At 57.4% G+C, this 23745-nt stretch overlaps 2 protein-coding genes across 3 annotated transcripts in view; one reads left to right on the forward strand and one right to left on the reverse strand.

Annotated features, from left to right (window-relative positions):
* GAREM2 (GRB2 associated regulator of MAPK1 subtype 2) overlaps window positions 1-6625 on the forward strand; it is a 45551-nt gene extending 38926 nt beyond the window's left edge. Inside the window, exons 5-6 of the mRNA XM_073335492.1 lie at window positions 2393-2556; window positions 3570-6625. Coding sequence (XP_073191593.1) covers window positions 2393-2556; window positions 3570-4509 — 1104 coding nt within the window. The 3' untranslated portion in view covers window positions 4510-6625. The remainder of the gene's footprint in view (window positions 1-2392; window positions 2557-3569) is intronic.
* A 2017-nt stretch (window positions 6626-8642) lies between these two features.
* HADHA (hydroxyacyl-CoA dehydrogenase trifunctional multienzyme complex subunit alpha) overlaps window positions 8643-23745 on the reverse strand; it is a 38268-nt gene continuing 23165 nt past the window's right edge. For both annotated transcript variants that reach the window (XM_073335494.1, XM_073335493.1), the window contains 9 exons: window positions 20801-20935; window positions 18980-19151; window positions 18014-18100; window positions 15443-15583; window positions 13944-14012; window positions 12601-12796; window positions 11522-11636; window positions 10639-10784; window positions 8643-9151 (listed from right to left, as the gene is read on the reverse strand). In XM_073335494.1, the coding sequence (XP_073191595.1) occupies window positions 9006-9151; window positions 10639-10784; window positions 11522-11636; window positions 12601-12796; window positions 13944-14012; window positions 15443-15583; window positions 18014-18100; window positions 18980-19151; window positions 20801-20935 (1207 nt within the window). In that variant the 3' untranslated portion in view covers window positions 8643-9005. The remainder of the gene's footprint in view (window positions 9152-10638; window positions 10785-11521; window positions 11637-12600; window positions 12797-13943; window positions 14013-15442; window positions 15584-18013; window positions 18101-18979; window positions 19152-20800; window positions 20936-23745) is intronic.

A 23745-nucleotide genomic window follows, 5' to 3' on the forward strand; every position in this document is an offset into this window, starting at 1 on the left:
CCAGCCGCGGGTTTGCTCCCTTGGCCTCCAGACTCAGGGCAGAGCAGCCCAGGGGTGGTGGCTGTGACTCATGGCTGGGAACGCCCTGGCACCGCTAGCTGGTGGCAGGGGCCTGTGCCTGACTCTGGGTTCGTGCTCTCCGCCGAGCCCCGGGGACCTCTGCTCCCGTCCCTGCGAGCTGGGGAGAAGCCAGCTGGGCTGGGCGTGGGGGGGCCCGTGGGGCTGGGCTCCGCACTCAGAGCCCGGGGCTCTAAAGGACTCAATGCCCGGCGGACTGAGCTCTTCTGGGCATCCCGGACACTCAAGCCGGCACAGCTGGGCTGGGAAGTGCTTGGCTCTGGCTCTCTCTCCATCACTGCCTCGGCTGAGCCTGCTCCCGCTCCCAGGCCCTTGGCTGGTGGCTCTTTGGTAGGGGGGGATTCATTGCAGTGATGGTAGCACCCCCAGCCCAGGCCGCTGCTGGCACACACTGCGAATGAACTGAGGCTCTGGGGGGCTGCGGTGAGATTGGCTTGGCTGCCGGTCCCCAGGGGAGCAGACAGGCTGGGGGAGAGCAGCCACATTTCCCAGGGCCAGCAAGCAGAGGATCGTCTTAGATTGTAATCTCTTTGGGGCAGGGCCTGGGTCTGTACAGCTCCGAGTGCGCTGGGGTCCTGGGCCCGGATTGGGGTAATAAGCTGGTGGGGTTCTAAGGCTATTGCCCAGGTGCTAAGAGATGCTGGAGGAATGACCCCCTTCCTGGATTGTCAGCAGGGTTTGAATCCAGGACCTCCATCACCTCCGCCAGTTGGGGGAAAAGAATAAATCCGACAGCTGGTAGCAGTAGTAGGCTGCTATCCTGCAGTGGACCAGCCCCTGGGGGACGCCAAGATACCGCCCCTATTGCCAGTAGGTTACTCTGACCTCCCCTGTTTCTATGATTACTGGCCGTGTGCAGGGGCCGAGTGTCACGGAGTCCCTGGGCGATGCTCTGGAACTGATCCCCATGAAGCCAGGCAGGACTCTGGGGCAGTCGCCTTTCTATGAGCAGCCTGTCTGCAGGACACACAGCTCCCACCTTCCTGGGTCTGACCTCGGAGCAGTCAGCATCCTCTGCCCCTCCGTGTGCTTCCCACAGCGAGTCTGCCCAGGCGGGGTCCTGGGGAAGCCAGAGGGTCCTGCCCCCCAACTCCGCAGTCAGACGTGGCTCTCCGCCAGCCAGTAAAACAGGGGTTTATTAGACGACAGGAACATGGTCTAAAACAGAGTTTGCAGGTGCAGAGAACAGGACCCCTCAGCTGGGTCCATTTTGGGGGGCAGTGAGCCAGACAACCACGTCTGCCCTTCACTCCATGTCCCGGCCAGCCCCAAACTGAAACTCCCTCCAGCCCCTCCTCCTCTGGGCTTTGTCCCTTTCCCCGGGCCAGGAGGTCACCTGATTCCTTTGTTCTCCAACCCTTTAGCTCTCACCTTGCAGGGGGGAAGGGCCCAGGCCATCAGTTGCCAGGAAACAGGGTGTCGGCCATTCTCTGTGTCCAGATTCCTGCACACACCTGCCCTCTAGGGCTCTGCAACGACCATACACCCTTACCCCACCCCCTAGAGACTTAAGAACTGCCTAGGGGAAACTGAGGCACCCCCACACTATTCAGAGGAAATATTAAGAACAGTCCTGCTTCGTCACACCGAGGCTGGATGTGTGATTGGCTGGGGCACGGGGGGTGTCTTTGGGGTGAGATGGGAACCCAGAGCCTGGCTCTCTTGTGGCCGTGGGGCCCAGTTTTTCAGTCTTGGGGCAGGATCTGGCCTATCGTGCGTCTCCATCTCCCTGGTCCCAGTGAAGGGAACCCAGGGGCTGCTCCAGCTCAGCCGCACTCCCGGGGGGGCTCCTCGCGCTGGGAAGAACCCGCTCCGCGGACAGGCTCCCGAAGGGAGAGGCAGGGCCCTGCTGTTATGCCGGGGTGTCAGGCGGGCTGAGCCCGTGCCGTCCCCGCACATCCACTGCCCCCGCCCCGCCTGTGGGCGCTTTGCCACAGCTGGGGACGCCGCAGGAAAAGGGCCGTGCCCAGACCTGAGCCGAGAAGCCCAGAGAAAGTTCCTGCCCTCTCCCTCCCTGCGGCCCGTGGGCTGGAAGGATGCAGGAGCAGGACCAGTCCGGAAGGCACCATCACTTCCCAAAGCCCGGCTATCCCCCGGGGGGATTCCTTCCTGGTGCCGGTATCTTAGCGGTAACAAACCTGGCAGCCTGGCACCAAGAAGCCAAGCAAGGCAGGGCCCTGGGGGACGTTCTACTGTTGCATGGCGGGGGGGCATTCAGGGCAGGGGTCCGAGCACTAACGGGCGCCCAGGGCTCGGGCGGAAGAGTCCATGCTGCTCTCTGCTCTCTCTAGCCCCAGCTCCTCGTGTTTTCCAGGTGAAGGAGGAATGCCGCCTGCTGAACGCCCCCCCCGTCCCGCCCCGGGGCAGCCGGCCCCACGCCACCTCCAGCCCACCCGTCCCCCTGCGCTTCCCAAAGCTCCAGCCGGCGCACTCGCCCAGTCCCAGCGTCTCGTACTACTCAGCCGGGCTCCACGACGCGTGAGTGGGGGCTGCGCCGGGGGAGGTAGTCCCCGGGGCGGGACGGGAGGCGGCGAGGCAGCGCCCAGGGCGGTGACTGTGGCTGGAAGTGGCGGCTTTCTCGAGGCCTGGTCAGCGACGCCCTTGGCCCTTTTCACAGGGGCATCAGAGCCCGTGTCCTGGCCACATTCCAGCCTGGGTCGCCCCCGCCTACATCTCCCCTCTACTGCCCCAGCTCTGAGCCTCCTGCTGCCGCCTTCCAGCCCAGCGGTGGCTGCGTGTCCGTGACGGGGACAGGAGCACCGCCTGGAATTGGGGAAGGGCTTTGGGAAAGGCGGGTGGGAGGGGGAGGCAGGCCCAAGTAACATACAAGCATGAGATGCTCTTGATCGAGGGGGAGGGGTTACCTTCTCCTATAGCCCCACCCTCACCCCAGGAGGCCCCGCCCATGCGTGGGGAAGCCAATCACATGAAAGCAGGACCATAGACTCTGATAAATGAGGCATCGACTGGACCTCCCAGGTGCCATCCTGTTTCCACCCCGGCGCTCCATCCAGTCCAGCTGTGACCCTCTCTGGGCCTGGGGGGCTCTTATCCCTACCCGGGGAGATGCCCCCACAGCCCCCTAGATCTTGCTGGGCCTGGCCCTTCTCTCAATCCCTGCAGCCTCAGCAACCTGCAACGTCTAGGGGACGTGGGGCTGGCCTTAGCCCTTTCCTGGATCTGTAGCCGAGCTGGAGAGATTCGGCTTACCCAGCCCCCACCGTCAGTCCGTCCATCCAGGCCCCGGGGCAGTTTGCCGGCAACGCTGTGCTGTCTCCCTCGCGCCCTGCCAAGGGGACGGTGGCGGATGCCCCAGCCGTGAGGTAGCCCAGTCGATTTCCACCCAGCCAGGTGGCTAGGACGGGTCGGGACCCGATCCAGGCTGTGGACCCAACGCTCTGGGGGTGCAGATCCGGGCGCTGTGTTAGGCCCGTTGTAGCTGGAGCAGCCCCCGGCTGTGCCCTGCCTGACGCTCTCTCTCTTCCCGGCAGCTCAGGGACGCGGAGCGGGAGCTGCTCGCCCTCCCCGGACTCCTACTCCCTCTATTGCTACCCCTGCACCTGGGGTGACTGCAAGGCCGGGGACTCTGCCGGCCGCCAGCTGCCGGGGACCGTGCCGCCCAGCACCCAGCCCAGCCAGACGTCCTGGTCGGACCCCTGGGCCTACGCCGACACGGGCCCCAGCGTGGCCAGCGGGCGCTCCACGCCCCTCCTGGGGGGCGACGCCCCCATCAAGACCTACCACGGCTGCCCCCGCCTCAAGGCCCCCCACCCCCAGAAACGCTTTGCCCCTTTCGGGGCCCTGAACCCCTTCGCCAACCCCGCCTACTCGCCCAGCCCCTCCTCCTCCCCTGAGTGGCTGGAGGCCCTGGACTGGCAGAAGCCCCCCTCTGCGCCCACACCAGAGACCTTCGACCCCTTCGAGAGCGCCCCCCCCGAGTCGGAGCGCTGCTACAGCCAGCCAGGTGCCTGCCCCGCCCCCCCGCCCCGGCCCCCCAAGAGCCTGGAGGCGGAGGGCCTTGTGATCCGCAGCACGGCACCGCTCCCGCCCACCATCGTGCGCGGGGCCGAGGGGGGCGTCACCCGCGTCTACCTCACGCAGGGCGTCATCGAGGTGCCGCCGGCGTCGGCCCCGCGCAGCGGCCCGGGCGAGAACGCCAGCCACGTGCCCGGCGCGCCCCGGCTGAACGGCGGCGGCTCGGCCTGGCAGCCCCCCGCCGACCTGGCGGCGCTCTCCGTGGAGGAGGTGTCCCGATGCCTGCGCTTCATCGGCCTCTCCGAGGACGCGGTGAGCTTCTTCGCCCGCGAGCGCATCGACGGCAGCATCTTCGTCCAGCTCCCCGAGGAGATCCTCGCCGACGACTTCCGCCTCACCAAGCTGCAGGTCAAGAAGATCATGCAGTTCATCAAGGGCTGGCGACCCAAGATCTAGCGCGAGGCCTGGCTCGTGGCACGTGGACATGGGGCCCGGCTCGTGGCACGTGGACGTGGCACCCGGCTGGTGGGCTCGGCCCGTGGACGTGGGACCCGGCTGGTGGGCTCGGCCCGTGGACTTGGGGCCCTGCTCGTGGGCCTGGGCCGTGGACATGGGGCCCAGCTCGTAAGCCTGGCCCGTGGTCGTGGGGCCTGGCTGGTGGATGCAGTCTGTGGGGTTGGGGTGGGCCCCCACACAATGACCCATTGCCTAGGATGGGCTCTGTGGCTAGACCTGGCTCGTCGGGGTGGGGCCCTGCACAATGACCCAGTCCATGGGGTCCAGGCCCACGTGTACAGATGTGGGGCCTCCAGTGTGCACAGCCCTGCCGAGGGGCCTGGGAGCAGCCCACTGGCACTGGGGCCCCGAGCACCCAGACCTGTCATGGGACAGGGCCCCCAGCTCTGGACCACGAGGAGCTTTGCTTTCAGCTGCAGCTGGCCTGGTTCCCCTGGGGCCTCGTTCCCTTCCACCCCATTGCTTGATCCACACACCCCATTACCCCTATGCTCGGGGGGGGGGGTGGATCCCAGGGCCTCCTCCCTCCACCCCACCCTGATATCATGCTGCCATCTTCCCTCTCTGCCCTGAGCCTCCCTCTAGTCAGCATGTGCCATGACAGCCTCCTGGGGGCGCTGCATCCCCTAAATCCCCCCCACCCCCAGATTCAGTGTCACCCCCTGGGTGCCCAGTAGGGCCTTGAGGCAGTGGGTGCTGGGCCTTAGTGGGTGGCTACCCCCCACCCCCCCCCGGAGGAGCGGAGTGCGAGTGGGCAGCAGGGCTGGGCAAGGCGTCAGCCTGGAGGGGGGCCCGGGAGCAATGACGGGTCTGGCTGTGGGCACAGAAGGCTGGGTGCAGTGCTGGGAGCTGGCTGGCTGGGGGACTGGGGCACACTGCACCCCAGAAGGGCTAACACAGCCCTAGCCAGGACCTGCCCTGTCTGCGTGCAGGGCTGGGGTTTGGAGTGCTAGGCTGTATATGCCGGCTCACCCCCTCCCGGCCCCGAGCACGGGGCCCAGCCCAGACGCAGCGGCGGGGCCAAGCCTTGCCCTGGACAGCTGAACAGAGACGCATGCCCGAGCCCCAGGCCTGCCTGCATTTAACAGCGGGGCCTCCCTGCTGCCTTAGCAGAGTTCGCTGCAATTCATTTCCTTGTGTGTTTGGTGGGCTGCCTGTCCCCCTTGTCCCCCCCAGGGGCAGGGGCCTGCCTGTGCTCCTGCTTGGCTGCAGGAAGCTCCCTGAGTGGCTGGGTTACTGCCCGTTCATTGCCCCCAAGGACCGGTATGCAGCCCAGCCCCCCCGGGCTCCATGGCAAGGGGCAGGCCGTGCCCACGGGCAGCACTGCAGGCTGGGCTGGGGCGTTTCAGTCCGAGTTTTTCACTCTGCCCCCTGCCGGCTGGCACCGCAGCCCCGGCCCTTGCTCAGGCAGGAGGAGGGGTGCTTGGCCCTGCAGAGCGCGGCAGCCAAGAGCCATGCCCCAGCTACTGCCCAGGGACCTCAGAGCACGAGGGGCAGGAGAGATTCCCATCTCGGGGGGACGTACAGGACACATGGCAGGGCCCCCGCCCCAGCAGCCGCCTGGCAGCTATCGGGGTGCCCGGAGATACCGCTAGCGCCTTCTGCTCGGGGCAAGCCCTCAGCACGTGGCTGCAAACCAGCGTGGCCTTTTGGACAGCGTCCGAGCCCGGCGCCCGCATCCGAGCCGCGTCTCTAGCCTGCCACCCACCCCAGCATTGAACTAAGAGGACACGGCCCGCCCCGCCCTCAGCCCCGGTGCAGGGCCTGCCGCTTGCTCGTCAGCAGCTGCTGCTGGGCGCTGCCGTTACCTGCCGGGGGGGTTAACTCGCCTGCCACAGGGGCTGGGGTAATTAGCGGCCTGCGGCTGCTCGCCCCCCCGGCCCGCTCAAGGAGCTTGGCTCCGGCTGGCTCAGTTCAGGGGCTCGGACGCTCGCCCCTCGTTGGGGTTAACACCGGCTAGCGCCGCGCTCTCAGCCCCACCGGGCGGGGCCGGGCTTGGGTTTGGTTCTGCTGGTTTAACTTAATCCTTGTGGATTAGTGAAATAAAGATTTTAAAAGGCAGCCCTGGCCCACGGGAACGGCTGTTTGCAGGGGCGGGAGGGCCTGGGAGCTGGGATGGATGAAAGAAGCTGGTTGGGGGGCAGCTGCATGCCCGCTGCCCCCTCCAGAGGAGGGAGGATGGCGCTGCTGCTTCCAGCCTTCACCCAGGGCCAGTAGGGCCTGATCCCTGCCCCACTGCACAGGAGGGGCTGGGGCCGGATCCCCGCGCCCCTCCGCACGGGCCCTACGCTCGCAGCTGGGGATGCGCCCTTCCAGCAACCCAGCCCTGTTCTTCCTTTTCAGCTCTCGTGAGCTGTGCCCTGTGGAGGCCGAGGCGGGTTCTGCTAGCACAGGTGGGTCAAGGCAGCCACTGGCTGGATGCTACTGGAGTGACTGGTCCCACGCCTCTGGGGTGAGATCTGCACAGCGCAGAGGGGAGCCTATAGCCCCATGGCCTATGGATCTAGGCCAGGGGTTGGCCCCCTTTCTGAAGCGGTGTGCCGAGTCTTCATTTATTCACTCTAATTTAGGGTTTTGCATGCCAGTAATGAGAATCCATGTGACCCATACTAAGCTGCACCCCTCACTGCCCCAGGCTGCAGGCAGAGGGCCATAGCTGGGGGCAGCTGCAGAGGCCCAGACCGGTGGCCGGGACTGGGAACCGGGCTGGTGGCCAGTACCCCAGGCCAGCAGCAGGGCCTCCCGGACCAGTGGCCACGAGCCAGGGCTGGCAGCGGGCTGAGCAGGGCCAGCGGCCAGGACCCCGGCTAGCAGATGGCAAGCAGCCGGTACCCCAAGCCAGCAGCAGAGTCCCCTGGACCAGTGGCTGGGACTGGTAGTGGGTGAGCAGATAGAAGCCCAGACTGGCACCGGAGCCCCCCAGACCGGTGGCCGGGACCTGGCCCAGCAACAGGCTGAACAGGGTCGGTGGCCGGGACCCCAGCTGGCCGGGGGCCAGTATGCCAGGCCAGTAGTGGAGCCCCGTGACCGGTGGCCGCGAGCCGGACGGTGTGAGTGCCACCGAAAATGAGCTCACGGGCCATAGGTTGCCTAGGCTCCCACATGAGCTGGCTCCAGGCTGGCAGCTGTGAGCAACACAGGCCGCACCCGAGACCTGTTTAACAGGCTGCCTAGGCAGAGCCAAGCCCCTGGCCATGGTGCTGGAACAGCTTGGAGCTGCTGGAACAAGGCAGGCAGCTGGAGAGGAGAGCCCCTGGCCCCTGCATGGGCAGAGCTAGGACATACAGCGGAGTCCCATGGAAATCCAAGAGGGCCGCCCCTGCCTGGGCAAGGGAAACACTGTCTGGAGCTGGGCAGCACCTGCCAGGCCTGGAGCAGGGGCTCGAACTAGGGCAGGTGCCCAGACCTGAACTGAGGAAACTTTTAGAGCAAGAGGAAACATTTTCTTAAAGGGCAGGTAGGAGGCTCCAGGGGACACAAGGAGCAGCAGGGTGAGGGCTGGGTAGCTCCAGGGGGGCTCCCAGCTTCCTGTTTTCACCCCCATACCTGATCAGAGCCAGAGGCACAAGAGTCACCTGCTGGGGGGGTGGGGGCGGCCATCCAAACCGCCACACTGAGGACGGAGGTAGCTGCAGCAGGCAAAGGAAGTCCAAGCACCACATGCTGCTGGGGCTAATCTATGTGGGCGGGGGGGGGGGGGCGGCTATCAGTGACAGGTGCACAGAGATTTAAAGCCTTTTAGTTTAAATTAGTTCTGCCCATGGCAGCCTTCCTGGCCTTCAGGGGATGGATTTGCAATTACAGGAGCCTCCAGCTGCCACTCTAACACTAGTGGGTCAGGGCAGCTGGGAGCTGGAGGCTCTGAACTATTGACTGACACCCCCCCATACCCCCCCCCCATCTCCATTAACACCAGTTTCGCACAGCTCAGCAGAGCACTGGAGAAAGCAGGTTGCCCCAGACAGGCGGACAAGCTGGAGCAGTCACCGAGTGCTTTATTTCCCTCAACCCCGTGAGGCTCCACCCCTCTGCATGTGAGGGCCTGAGACAGGATTAAGCAGGCAGAGGCCAGAAACAAGAGACCGGTGGTTTATTGTTAAACATTTGCCATGAACCGTGGTGGGGAGCAGCTGTCCTGGGCACGGCCATGGGGCTAACGCCTGCTGGACGGAGGCTCTGGAGGGCATTGGGTTGACTGAACACAAAAACCCTTCTTCCATCTTCAAACGGGAGGTGCAACACCCAACCAGCCAGGGATGGGTGGGAGAGTGCCTGAGAAGCTGCTAAGGCACTTAAAGGGCTACAAACCTCCACAGTTCACTGCCCCCCAGCCCCGGTGCTTAGAGAGGAACGGACAGAATAGAGCTTTGGCTGGAGCAGGCTCTCCCCAGGCTCTAGCTGCGAGTGCGTCTATGGCTGGAGGCCCGTGGACACGTTCAGTGGTGGAATTTCTTGCTCGGGTCGTTGGCGTGATCCAGAAGCAGCTGGCATGGTGTGAACTGGTTTCCGTAGACGGCCTCATACTTCCGCAGCTTGTCCACCAGCTGCTTGGCTCCAACGGAGTCTGCGTATCTGAAAGGGCCTGCACAGAACACGGGGCTAAGTCAGTAGGGGGGATTGTGCGAGAGGGCACCACTCGAGAGCCTGCAGGAGAGCTGTGCCCAACCCGGGAGACAGGCAAACACACTGGACTCAAGCCTCCTGTCTGTGTGCAGAGGAAACACCCCTGGATTTCAGGCTGAGCTCTGCTGTGTATAGGGGAGCAGGCTCCCCAAGTACAGGCCAGGAGAGAATTCAGGCCTTGCTCTGGCTCAGCACAGCAATCCTGCCCACACAGAGCACAGTGAGGTTGGCTGAGTGGCTGGCGAGGGGCTAGGCAGCAGCAGGGGAAGGCAAGCCCCTGCATCCTGCGCTGCCTGGCTGACTAGGCAGTTCCAGGGGTGGTGGTGTGGGCCCCCCCTCAGACGATTATGTGCAATGGTGCCAGCAGAAATGGATGTAAAAGCTGCTGCCACTGTTACTTTTAGGACAATCCCAGCTGTGCTCAGGGGCCTTTTAATGTTTGCAATCAAGGCCAAGGACACTTTCAAGGAGCAAACTGCTGCACACTGGAGCCAACTGTCCAGCTGTGCTCAGCCGTGACACCCAGCTGGAAGGGAAGCAAAGACACCTGCTGCCAGCACTTGACCCCACTGACAGGGAGGGTCTTCGCTGTGTGCAGAGCAGACCTGGACTCTCACGCCCAGCTACATCAGCCACCTCACCGCTGAGCTGCGGGGGCCCCCCAAGGCCAGGGGACGTACCCTAGGATTTAATGGGTGGGGTAGTGTTTGAACCGCATGAGCCAGGGGGAATAGCTAGACTGGGCCATAGGCTGTGGGCCAAGCCCAGCTGTGTCTGGAATTCCATATTAACAGCAGCTGCAGGCTCACCCCCAGACACGCCCTGTGTTTACAGGCGACAGCATGGGACTGCAGAGCTTGGCCCTCGGGGCAGTTTAAGCGATATGACTGAAGTCCCTTGAATCTGCAGCCGTGACCGAGAACCTGAGCTCTGGTTTCAGGAGCCCACTGCCCAGCCCCAGCCCCAGCATGCTTCGGGAGGTGCAGCGTGATGGTATTCTAGCCAACTATGCTGAGCCGGCGAGCCACGCTGCCCCACGCCCTGCACACGCCGCATCCATGGCGACTTCTCGGAAGACTAGTTCAGTGCTCAAGCGAGGGGCTTGTAGACCACACGCTCCATGCACAGCTTCGCTCTCAAGAGTGCCGGACTCCGCTCCCCGGAGGGTGAATGCAGACGGGTACCACGTTCAACTCACTCGTGACTCGGGTCCTGGCTACACTTGAGTCTTGGCTGGCGTAGCTATGCTGGCAGAGCCCCCTAGTGGAGACCGCGGAGGAGTTCTCTGGCCAGTATAGCTACGCCACCTCCCTGAAGGGCACTAAGCGGCCAAACACTCTTCCGTGGGCAGCTGCCTCCAGATCAAGCTTTACTGCCAGCCCAGCTTAGTCCCGTTCCCTGCTCCGTCAGGCAGCCTCTTCCGTACGGCCGGGGGAAGCCACTCACCTCCCAGACAGGGCGGGAAGCCCAGGCCAAACACAGCTCCAATGTCTCCTTCCACTGGGTCGCTCAGGATCCCTTCCTGCAGGCACATGGCCGCCTCGTTCACAAACCGCGTCACCAAGCGCAGCTGGACGTCCTCGTCGGAGCAGCTGGAACAGAGCGATGTTGCTCAGACCACAGAGCAGCCACTGGGCAAAGCGGGAGGGGCAGCCTGGGGCCCAGGCCGCGAGAACCAGCCAGGAGCACCCAGGGGGTGGGGACAGGGCCAGAGGCAGCCACGGCTTGTTGAGTGGCATTAGGACCTGCCCTCTGACTGGAGGAGGCAGCAGGACCAGTCTGATGCTCAGCCTGGGTCCCCAACGATAAGGCAGTGATCTGTCAGGCCCCACACTGGGGCAGCGAAAGGAGACAGGTCAGGCCATACGACGGATCCGATTTCAGAGTGTAGCTGATCCTAGCTGGAGGGCCAGGGGACCATACGGATCCCCCCCTTGACTCGCACCAACTTCTAGGGGGGCTCTCCCCCAAGGTGCAGTACCAGTGTCGACTGTCACACAACCCCCTCCCCCCCCGAGGCAGTTGGCATTCCAAAGGAAGACCCCCAGTGTTCTGTGCTACCAGCAGCCGCCAGTGACCCCCCCAGCACCCCAGAGGTGAGGGATGGCCAATTAAACTGGAGATCAGCCAGTCTCAGAGGGACCAGTGCCAGATCCCGGGGCTGCTCTGCTTGGAGGCCCAGCACAGCCCTTGTGACAGTGCCCCCAGAGGGGCTGTCCGCAGCAGGTGACAGAAGACTTGGCAGCGCTGGGAGAGGCTGGGGTGCCCAGAGCCACCCCCCACTGCCCTCCCCACCCAACCCTTTTGGGTTCAGACACCATCTACTTACACCTCGAGCCTGGAGGGCACCTTGAACTGCGCCAAGATCTCATCCATGCCGGAGTTCACGCTCCTGTTCTTCACGCCTTGTTGGTACACGTAGAAACCCTTTCCTGCCTTGCGGCCTGCCGGGGAGGGGGAATGTCAGTCACTGGCTGAGCTGCCCCTCAACTGCCACTGATCCCCTGGCTTGCATACGGACTGCTAACCTGGTACATGCTTCTCTGCCGGCACAAGCAGCAGGTACCTGTGGGATGAGAGGCTACCCCCAAGCTCAAATGGCACCTGGGAACAGCTTCCCGGTACTGCAGTGAAGGGAGGCGGCCATCTGGCTCTCAGCCCCCTGGAGTCAGGGGAACAGTTCATGTACAGAGGGAAGGGGAAGGCGATAGAGGAGGGGTGGTCAGACAGATCTGCTTGGCCTTGCCAAGAAGCAGCCAGGGCTGCCAGTCTCCACTGGTCTGAGTCTTGGAGATGTTTTGGGGCAGAGGAGAGGTGGGGCGACTGGCTTCCACGGCTCTCCCAACAGCAGATCCTGCCCAGAGTTTGCATCTCATCAATGCTTAAGAGCATGGGCCTGCTGGGGTCAGGAGACGTCCCAAAATTAAGACCAGAGTGACCCAATCGCAGCCCATATCTACAATGCAGCTGTCTTCATCCTTAATACAAAGATGTAGCCCACACGGACTACAGGTCCCAGCATGCAACACTCCTTCGTGGGCTGAGCAGCCTGCAGGGAACAGGCACCCCTGGGGCACGTCTCTGAGGAACAGTGGCCTCTAGTGGCCAGCAATGGCTTTGTCACAGTTGCATCTCGTGCGGCTCTAGGTCGCTCTACCATGTGAGTGGGGTGGCTGGAGCTGCAGCCCCATCTGCCCCTGCCCAGGAGCAGCCGATCAATAACTGGTCTCATCAGGCCAGGGCTTGGAAGGGCTCAAGCGCCATTCAGCAGGGAACGCTGCATCCCAGGGAACAGCTTCTGTGGGCTCGAGCACAAGCGCGAGGCGCTTGCCGGGAGCCCAGCCCAGGGACCAAGAGGGGAGGGGCTGGCACCAGACAGCCCAGCTCAAGCATTCTGGGGCCACTCACCTAAGAAGCCTTTCTCTACCATGCACTTGAACAGCTCGACATTCCCGCCCCCAAAGCGCGGGCCAAAGGCCTTGCCGAGATCCTCTGCCACGTGTGCAGCCACGTCCACGCCCACTTCGTCGATCAGGGTGGCGGCACCCACGGGAAAACCGAACCCTGTGGAAAGGGCATCCACTTTCTTGGGGTCAGCGCCTTCCTGCAGGGACGGAGGGGGGAAGCCCTATGAGCACCCTGGCCTGTGGATATGCAGAGCCCTGCCACACACGGGCCGCAGTGACAGTGCAGGCCTAGACCCTGCTGGTACATCACAGCTGCTGGCCATTGGCTTAAACACCCTGCAAGGGAGCTGGGCAAATGGTGTAAGGAACCAGGAACAGCACAAGCCAAGGAGGTTTGTCAATAGCTGGGGACGGCCAGCCGCAAGGCTGCTCTCAATGGCAGCCAGGCAGAAGATTCCTTTGGGAGGGGCCTCCAGGTGTCACCCAATAGCCCGGGTGGCACAGCACTGTACTTTCCTGGATCAATGGAGCACCGAGGAGCCTGTGTCCTGAACTCTGCCCCCATTGTGCTAAGATGTCTGTCCCAGCCCCAAAGAACTTATGGCCCAAGTGTAGGCTCCTAAACCTTCATAAAGACCTTTGCACTTTTGTTCCATCCAGTGATCTCCAGGCTTCACACAGATCGGCAAGCATCCCCCTATTACACCAATGGGGAAACCGAGGCAAAAGATAAACAGCTTGCCAAGGCCATCTATCAAGGCAGTGATAGAGATGAGATTAGAACCTGTTACTCTCCCAACTCAAACCCTTGCTCCATTCAGAAGCCATTTCTGCCACTCCATTCCTCCTGCCTGTGCTAAGGACAATTCTGCCCCCTTGCTGTATAACACTATCCTTCACTAAGCTCTTCCAGCCAATGAGTTCAAAGTGCTTTGCGAGGTCTGCATTAACTCTCAACCCCACCCTGAGCGGCAGCTGTCCCTTTCTGATAGGTGGGGAAGCAGCTAAGTGACTTGCTCTTTCACGTGTGAAGTTTAACAGCAGACAACACCACCGGGTCAAGGCTCAGAGGGGCTGCGGGTGGGGAAGTTCCACCACTTCTTTTCCAGGCAAATCCCTGGTTAACGTACTGGGGGGACAGCAGCTTGGGAGTTACCAAACATTCTACACAAGTTCAACTACCGTGTGGCACCACCTGAGCTGCCTGTGGGCTCTAGGACACGGCTGAGCTCTGGGCCAGCCTGACTTTGTAGGGAGAAGCAGGAGAATCTCATCTACTTTAACATTTGGCAGCTTCTCTGCACCCTGGGGCTTTCCGGCAGCATACTCGATTCCAATACACACCTGGAGAACTCTGACCACTTCGGCCAGCATTGGCCCCAGACATCTGGTGGTGTAGAAACCTGGTCCATCCTGGGAGAGGCAAACGGGACAGCAAGGTAGGTTAGCGTCAGAAGCCCTGCAAGACCAAGGACTCCCTGCCTACTTAAACTGCAAGAACTGCTTCCCGAGCTAGATTTCAGAGCCCTAGAATGCAGACACTGCATTGTCCAGGATTTTCAGTGCTCTATAATCAACTCCTAGAATGGTTTGTTTTGGCCTGAGTGGAAGACACAGGAATGTGGGAAGCTCCTCACACATCTGCTTCCTGCTAAGTTCCAGAGACGCCCTGGACCTGGCTGAGTCACGGGCCCAGCTCCACAGCGCTCAACAGGGGTAGAATTCACAGGTCTGGGCCGGGGGCAGGGGTGTGACCTAGCACATTAGCTGCCCCAGCCGCAGCAGGCAGGGGAAGAAGATTAACACTCACTCAGCGAAAAGGTGGAGTGTTCTGCAGAGACTAATGATCAAGGCAGAGCATTACTTCTAAATGCAGAGAGGTCCCAGCACTGCAGGGAGTCTGAGTAGAGGGCTGGGACTCTGAGCCAAATGGACGTGGGAGTGACAAGGCCCAGGGTTTGACAAATGTATCCAACTCTTGCTAGTCCCAGACTAAGCCTACTACCCAGGTCACACCCTAGGAAAGCCACCCCTGTAATTCAAAGGAACAAGAGCGGTATTTGGATTCGAGGGCACGGTCAGTCATTTAGGAATCCCTCACCAGGTTGCCCGGGTTGGTGCTGGCACACTCCGTCTCTGGCTTCACTGCCCTCTCCCAACAGGTCATGGCACGGTTTCCTCTTCTGTGCAACTCATCCCCATCTCTCTGGCACTGCGCCGGGCTCTACCTCACCTCCTTTAGTCCAGATCTACTCCCACTTTCCTCAGCCTTGCGGCCAGGGACGTTTTTGTCCTAAGAAGCTAGAGCAGGGCCTTGCTGCCCATGGTAACCTCCTGACAGAAGTGAGCCCATCCTGCCTGCAGCTCTTGGGGGGAAGAGCGGCAGCGAGATTTTGACCCAGGCACCGGTCCCTGCTCAGGGTCCCACTTTTGGTAGCAGCCTCCAGAGAGGCATTTGATACATCTGAAGGCCCTAGCCCTCCAAGAGCAGGAAAAATGGAACACTCTTCCCCAACCTACCCAGACTGTCATGGCTGCCGCAAAGGGGGTGGCTGGGAGGGTGTGCGCCCCTCCTGTACTCTAGTTCACCCCACCCTCCACACTTGGGTTCTCCACACTAGTGAACAGCTCCAGTGCATCTCAGACCTGCTGCTTTAATACCAGCCTAGTCCAGTTCCTGAGAGCCTTGACCTTTAGAAGTGGAGAAACTCAAACCTCTCCCGCACCTAGAAGCCCAAAAGACTTTCAACGCTCCTGTTTAACCTCTTGGTTCATCCACCTGCCATCTCGGGCAGTGTCAGTGGTTTCAGGACCTGCCAGGATCTCGAGCAAGAGTACTTTACCTTGACTACAATGATGATCTTCCCTTGCTTGAGGCCGACAGCTACAGCAGAGGCAACTGTGTCCTGGGAGGTCTTGTCCGTGGTGATAATTTCTAGCAGCTGCATCTTGTCCACTGGGGAGAAGTAGTGCATGCCGATCACCTGCCGGGAAGGGCATAAGGGCTTAGCATACAGAAAGCAAGGTACAGACTGGGCTTTTCAGCTCTTTGGACACAGCTCGATGGCTGACAGACACTTTTGGCATCAGGCAGACGCTCAGAGGGGTCTCCTACCTGACAGCAAGCCTGTTAACAGCTCTGAAGGGGGAATCACAAGCAGGTCTGTACTAGGGAACTGAACCAGAAGCCATTGATGGACCTAACCTCTGTACTCTAATCTCAGCTCAGCCATTGGGCAAGTTACATGACCTCTCTGCTACCTTCCCCTCTGCAAAGCAAGGCTATGTACATACCTACCTTCTCACTGGGGGAGACAGGTGAGGGGACTAATGTCTGTTCAGTGCTTTGGAAAAAGCACGACAGCAGTGGTTATAAAGAACCACCAGATGTTGAGTGAACTCCCTGTGCTGTAGACACTGTTTTCTGTAGTTGCTACAGTGATGATCTGAATTTAAAATACAAAATGGGTTCCTTTCCAGACGCCAATTAGAGGTAAGTACAACCCTCCCACAGGAACATGGTTTAAGTTTAGATAATTCTGTTCTGAGGCCTATTTGACTAATGCAGTCATGTAATCAAGATGTCACCTTCATGCCCACTGGAAGCTACACTTAGCACCAACATCTGCCTAAGACAGAGGCATCTTATACGAAAGCTGCAGACTGCAACACTAATTACAGTGTGTTAATTAGTGAACTGATTTCCTATTGGTTCTCCATAAAGCATCATTACATGGGCAATTTATCCAGCAAGAGGAAGGGGGCGGAAGCTCATTTGCAAGTTTGAAGGAACAATCTGCATTTCAGATGAGCTGTTACTGTGGTAAGTATAAAGAAAAGGAGGACTTGTGGCACCTTAGAGACTAACCAATTTATTTGAGCATGAGCTTTCGTGAGCTACAGCTCACTTCATCGGATGCATGCCGTGGAAACTGCAGCAGACTTTATTTATACACAGAGAATATGAAAAAATACCTCCTCCCACCCCACTGTCCTGCTGGTAATAGCTTATCTAAAGTGATCATCAGGTGGGCCATTTCCAGCACAAATCCAGGTTTTCTCACCCTCCACCCCCCCACACAAATTCACTCTCCTGCTGGTAATAGCCCATCCAAAGTGACAACTCTCTTCACAATGTGTATGATAATCAAGGTGGGCCATTTCCTGCACAAATCCAGGTTCTCTCTCCCCCTCACCCCCCTCCAAAAACCACACACACAAACTCACTCTCCTGCTGGTAATAACTTATCCAAAGTGACCACTGGTCACTTTGGATAAGCCATTACCAGCAGGAGAGTGAGTTTGTGTGTGTGTGTGGGGGGGGGGGGGGGCGCGGAGGGTGAGAAAACCTGGATTTGTGCTGGAAATGGCCCAACTTGATGATCACTTTAGATAAGCTATTACCAGCAGGACAGTGGGGTGGGAGGAGGTATTGTTTCATGATCTCTGTGTGTATATAAAGTCTGCTGCAGTTTCCACGGTATGCATCCGATGAAGTGAGCTGTAGCTCACGAAAGCTCATGCTCAAATAAATTGGTTAGTCTCTAAGGTGCCACAAGTACTCCTTTTCTTTTTGCAAAAGGAAGTGCTTCTTCATGCAACCCACAGTCAACCTGTGGAACTCATTGCCCAGGATGTTGTGAATGTCAAAAGTGTAACTGAATTCAAAAAAGAACTCGATAAGTTCCTGGAGGATAGGTCCATCAATTAGCCAAGATGGTCAGGGATGCAACCCCATGCTCCAGGTGTCCCTAAGCCTCTGATTGCCAGAAGCTGGGACTGACAACAGGGGATGGATCACTCAATTACCCTGTTCTGTTCATTCCCCCTGAAGCACCTGGCATTGGTCACTGTCAGAAGACAGGATACTGGGCTAGGTGCACCTTTGGTCTGGCTCAGTGTGGCTCTTTTTATATTATGTTCTTAAATGGCCCTTTAGTATCTGGTATTTTCTCTCTGTGAGGGTACTTACACACTAAGCAAGTCACCACAGTCTTACAGTCAATCCATTTAGCTTATCAAAGTCACATTAAGGCATTTTTCCCCACCCTCAAATCAGTTTTGTGGCTCTTTTTAAACCCCTCTCTGACTTTCCAACATAGTTTTTCAAGTGTTGACACCAGAACTGGATGCAGCATTCCAGTACCTGCCTAACCAACGCACAAAAAGTCAGCTCCCCACTCCTCCCTCGCCAGTATCCCACAGGCTGGCAAAAAAAGGTAACGCAAAGCACTGCCCTTGGGAGCTCACGGTGCGTTGTTCCATATTCCAAACGTGGAATGAGCCGTCCCGCCTGCTTTCCATGACTGCCTGTCTCCAGCAGCAAACCCAGACCAGAAGACACATCCCACGGGCAGTCACAGCTCTGTCCCAAGCCGCTACCTTTGAACTGCTGGAGGGACTCTGGTACTCACCTTTTCTGGCCTTTTGCTAGCAGCAGCAATTTGACCGATTGGGAGAGCAGATGTGTTACTGGCAAAGATACAGTGAGGAGGGACCACCTAGGGAAACAAGAATAGGCCCCATAAACAACGTGTACAAGCATCACAAGCAACACTCTGTGGCAGGTAGTTTGGACTCGAGGTTTCAGCCGTCTTTTCAGGACTCCTAGTACCACTGTGCATTTCTAGCACCCTTCCCCAAAGGATCTGAAAGCTCTTTAAGACGACAGTGAATGGAGCCTCACAACACCCCATTTGATAGGATAGTTTTACAGATATGGAAACTGAAGCCAGAGATGGTCAGCAACTCCAAGTCATTGGCAAAGCCAGATCTCACTTCCAGCCCTGAGCCAGGACTGCCAACACCAGACTTCCTTCTCCAAATGCATTGCGCCTGCAATTCAATGAAACTATTCCAGTCCTGGGCCCGCAAGGCTCTGCCAACACACCCCAATCAGGTGATCAGATGCCACTGCAATGGCATCATGCAGGAACAGAGACCAGTTCCTTTAACACAAATAGAGTAATTCGCTGAAGCCCACTAGTCTGGTGCCAATGAACAAGAAGTGGGGAAGCAGCAAGTTTGTATGAGGTGGTAAACAAGGGATGAAGGAGCAATGGGGTAGTTGAGATGCCCCATTTGCACTTCAAACCCCCAAGAAAGAGTTAAGAGACTTTTCAGCAACTCCCAGAAGGAGGTGGGAAGCCAGACAACAGCAGGCACAATCCTGCCAAGAGAACTGGTGAGACAGGACAGGGAGACTGTTCCCTGCAGCACTCCCCTGCACAGAGGTTAGATAGTTAAGAGTAACCTCCTCCAGGCAGCATGAATGGCGTCGTACAGAGCAGCCTTGGTAGGAATATGAAGAGGGTGGAGCAGGCTCTGCCGTACACGTACCACAGGCTGGTTGGAAGCTGTTTGGAGATGGGAAAACTCACCGCTTCCACCTCCTTCAGCACTTTGTGCTTGATGCTGAGGTCCTCAAACACAGCTTCAATCACCATGTCGGCCTTGTTGAAGTCCTTGTAATCCAGCTGCCCTGTCATATTACTGAGAATCATGTCCCTTTCAAAAGGGGTCAGGCTCTTTTTCTTCACTTTGTCATTCAGCCTGGAGGAGGAGGAGCTTGGTCAGAGCAGGGCCAGCGGCCCGAGCACAAGCACAGCATACCCTGGTCATCAATCCCTCCCTCCCAGCCAGCGGGGGGCCCTTTCACACCTGCATCAAATCCAGCCCAGGACCATTGGCCTGTCTATTGGCTGTTAGAGGGATGCTGAGGGGCTGGCAAGTGCCCCCCTGATGCAAACAGCGGTGCTTGGGGGCAAACCTAATGCTTGCGTCCTCATCCTAATGCTTGGGAGGGTGAGCATTATGTCTGTAGCCTCCAGGGGCACGTGGGAAGAGGAGGAGGAACCAGAAACAAGGCTTTATAGCCCCTCACTCCTTAACAAGCTGGGCAGCCCAGATTTGCTCCAGGGAATAGCTGAGCTCTCCCTAGCTGCACAAAGCGAAACCTCCCCTGGCAGCAGTGGGAGGGGGCTTTGGGGGCAGTGACTCAGAACAAGTACCTGCTAACTAACTCCCTCCAGAAGGCAACAGGCCTGTGGGTCACAGGGAAAGCTGATGGGGACAAGGGGACTAAGGGGGACAAGTCCATACTCCTCCCCTGCCAGTGGAGGCACATGGCGCAGCCCATATTCGGCAAAGCGCCCTGTTGGGGTAGGTCAGTCTCACCCACGGTTCTCTCTGCCCCCACCTGAGAAGCCCCACCAGGGTCCTGCTACTGGCCTCTACATAGTTGTTTACATTCAGTGCTACAGCCTAGAGCCCGGGCCAGGCACAAGGAACATGTCTGGGGAAGCACGAATGCCAAGGCATGATCAGGACAGCATGTATGATGCTCGAGCAAAGCAGCCTTTTAACTCCTTTGTCCAGTCACACCCCCAGAAATAGCAGTGTTCTTGCACCACGTGGGGTAGTTTACAGAAGCAAACACCCCACTCTGCCACAGTGACAGAAGATTCCCCTTCACACATGGCAGGCTCCCAGGGAGTGGATGTGCCAATCATCCCTACTCAGTTTGCAAAGACAGAAGTACTTGGCACACAGGACAGGTTTCAGGGGCAGCCGTGTTAGTCTGTATCAGCAAAAAAAAATGAGGAATCCTTGTGGCCGCTTAGAGACTAACACATTTATTTGGGCACAAGCTTTCGTGGGCTTGAACCCATTTCATCAGATGCATGGAGTAAAAGATACAGGAGCCATTCTTCAACCAAAAAAAACTTCAAAAACAGACTCCAGCGTGAAGCTGCAGAACTGGAATTAATTTGCAAACTAGATACCATCAGATTAGGCCTGAATAAAGACTGGGAGTGGTTGGGTCATTACAAAACCTAAACTTAATTTCCCCCATACTAATTTCCCCCTACTGTTACTCACACCTTCTTGTCAAGTGTCTGTAATGGGCCACTCTCTTACCACTTCAAAAGTTATTTCTCCTCCCTTGGTATCCTACTGTTAATTGATTTATCTCATTAGACTGATCTAACCCTTGGTTAAGTAACCCGCATCCTTTCATGTATTTATACCTGCTCCTGTATCTTTTACTTCATACATCTGATGAAGTGGCTTCTAGCCCATGAAAGCTTATGCCCAAATAAATTTGTTAGTCTCTAAGGTACCACAAGGTCTCCTTGGTTTTTTTTTGGCACAAAGGAGGCACCATCCAATCCAGCCCTGCTTCTTTGTAGCTAACATACCCTTTGAAGACCTGCTGCTGTCCCCTGCCTAGTCCTTGCAGCGTTGTGTCCTTCAGAATGGTCATCAGCCCCTTATCCACAGACACCTGGGCAATCCCAGCTCCCATTAGCCCTGCTCCCAGCACAGCAAGGTTCCTGCAGCGAAAGGGGAAAACACATTAGCAATCTGCGCTTATTTGTTAGACGCATGACAAAAAATTAACCCCCAGAGGTAAATCCTACGCTTGAGTATTGCCTGACTGGGGAGCACGCATATCGCAAGGATCTGCCTAATGCTGATGGGGTTTCTTGTCAGAAGCCGTTCCAGGTGCAGGGAACAAGCACTGCTCTGCTATTCTACACAAGAGAGAATTACCTGCAGTCTTGATTTTCTCTCCCTAAGCAAAGACACCCCCAAAAACCTCCCTGCAGAGTAATAGGAGGAAGCCTTGCAGTGATTGCTCTGAGGGCTGCTGTCCATTCAGCATCCTCCTAGTGACTGGAAGGCCCTTTGGCATTCAGCTCTCCTAAGCTGTGTATGCCAGACCGCTGCACATTTGTCCCTGCAAATTCTTTAGATGATGCCACAGTCAGTCATGTCCTCACTGTAACTACTGCCCGATACATGCCATAAGCTAAAGACACCTAGCAATCCTCACAACAATCCAGAATGAGAAAGAGAGAGTGGCTCTTAAAAGAGACAAATGCCTCAGGGCTGCAGCTCCTGCAGTTATGTTACCAGCTGATTTGAGGGCTGCTCAGCAAGAGATCACTCATTCCTTCCAGCTGGGTCACGCCTTAGTGTGCAAGAATCAAACTCTTGTTTTTAAGGTCACATGGTGTATTTAATTGGTCCAACCTCCCCAGGCAACATGTCTATGCAAGATGCAGCCAGCACCCCTGGTATATTCATCCTGCGTATGACCCTTGTGGACCACGGTCCCCCACACAATTACACAATACTCCGTCACGATGCCCAACATGCCTGTGCAAAACAGAGTCTTCTCTAGCCACCATTAACGATGGCTTCTTGGAGCAGCTGGTCCTGGAACCCCAAGGGGAGAGGCAATTCTTGATTTAATTCTAAGTGGAGCACAGGATCTGACCCAAGGGGTGAATATTGCTGGACCGCTTGGTAACAGCTACCATAATGTAATTAAATTTAACACCCATGGCGGGGGGTGGGAGAAAAATACCAAAGAAACTCTCCACAATAGCAATTAACTTCAAGAAGGGGAACCATACAAAGATGAGGGTTATTACATGGAAACAAGAAGGAACAATCACAAGAATGAAATGCCTGCAAGCTGCATGGAAACGACTTAAACACGCCGTAACAGGCTCAAACTAAATGTATACCCCAAATTGGAAAAAAACCCAACACCAGAGGACCAAAAAAATGCCACCATGGCTAAACAGAGCAGTTAGAGGCAAAAACACTCCCTTTAACAATTGGAAGTCAAATCCTACTGAGGAAAATAAAAGGGAACAAACTCCGGCAAGTCAAGTGGAAAAGTATAATTAGGCAGGCCAAAAAACCAAAAAAACCCCCTACCAACCAACAAAAATACTGAAGTACATCAGAAGCAGGAAGCCTGCCAAACATCAATGGGGCCACTGGCTAATGAAAGTGCTAAAGGAGCACTCAGGGAAACGACCTGCAAACTGCATGGGAGTGTGAGGCTGGCAGCCAAGGTACCAGCTCATGCCAAGGCCCCCAGGCCTCACTGAACACTGACAAGTGCATCGGTGGGAACCAGTTTGGCAGAGTCTGTGCAGGACTTTTAAAATCCTTCTCCCGCTATTATGGCAGCAGGTCCTATGCGATCCCAGTGCGGCTGCTGGACTCTACGCTAGTCCCAGGCGGGGCTCTACAGTCTGGCTCACCTGCGCTAGTATTGTTAAAAATACAGAGTTATAAGAATGTGTTTAGACTTCATGGAATGGTAATACATGCATTCTACCAATCCCATTTCCATCTGTATCCCATGTGATAAGATAATGTCTAAATTTTGCTCCATACTATAAAAATGGTTGGGGGGGAATTGACAGTCTTAACAGGGGAGAAGCATTACCAAGCAGTTTACTACAAGAGGCGTTATCCTCTCCCCCTCCAAAAAAAGGTCTACAGACACTAGACAAGCCATTGTGGACAGAGAACTTTGTTGATTGCTTCTCCCACACCACTGAGGAGGTAACCAGCACGAGCCCACATCCCATCTCAAACACTGGGGGAAGGGAATAAAAATGTCTATTAAGGAGAAATTGGTCTCTTTATGCTGTCTGGACTCTGAAGGGCAATGATTCCTCCATACGAGCAAGAGATCCCCAATCCGCTTGGCTTGGGTTAGCCCTAAAGGACATTATAGCTTGCGTATTATAGAAGCTTCTTCTACCTTTTGAACTTAAGATTGGACCTCATTCATGTGTGTATGTTTACCTGCTTTAACCTTGTAAATAACTTTCTTTTTCCTAGCTAATAAACCTTTAGTTTGTTACAGGACTGGCTGCAAGCATTGTCTTGGTTTGAGATCAGAGTACAAGTGACCTGGGGTAAGTGACTGGTCCTTTGGGCTTGGGAGTAACCTGTGAATATTGCTGTGATTTCTGGTCTAAGGGACCATCTATCACCAAGTCAAGCTTGCCTGGGTGGCAAGACAGACCGGAATATTCAAGGGGACTGTCTGTGGCTTGCTATTAAGGCCGTTCTAGCGTCTGAGATGTTCACATTTGTTACTCAGTTGGTGAAATCTAAGTACACAACACAACCAGTTTGGGGTCCATGCCCTGTTTCTTGAGACTGCCTTGAGACTGGCACTCACCGTTGTAAGCCACTCCAGACAACGTGACAGACAGCATCACCCCAAGGATCCTCCTCAATCCCAGAGTCTAGGGCAGGGGGTCAGCCTAAAGTTGACCCAATAGGCAGCCGGAGGCACACATTAAACAAAAGCAAGTTACAAGAA

This window comes from Lepidochelys kempii, chromosome 3 (genome assembly GCF_965140265.1).
Source record: "Lepidochelys kempii isolate rLepKem1 chromosome 3, rLepKem1.hap2, whole genome shotgun sequence".
Taxonomy (NCBI): Eukaryota; Metazoa; Chordata; order Testudines; family Cheloniidae; genus Lepidochelys; species Lepidochelys kempii.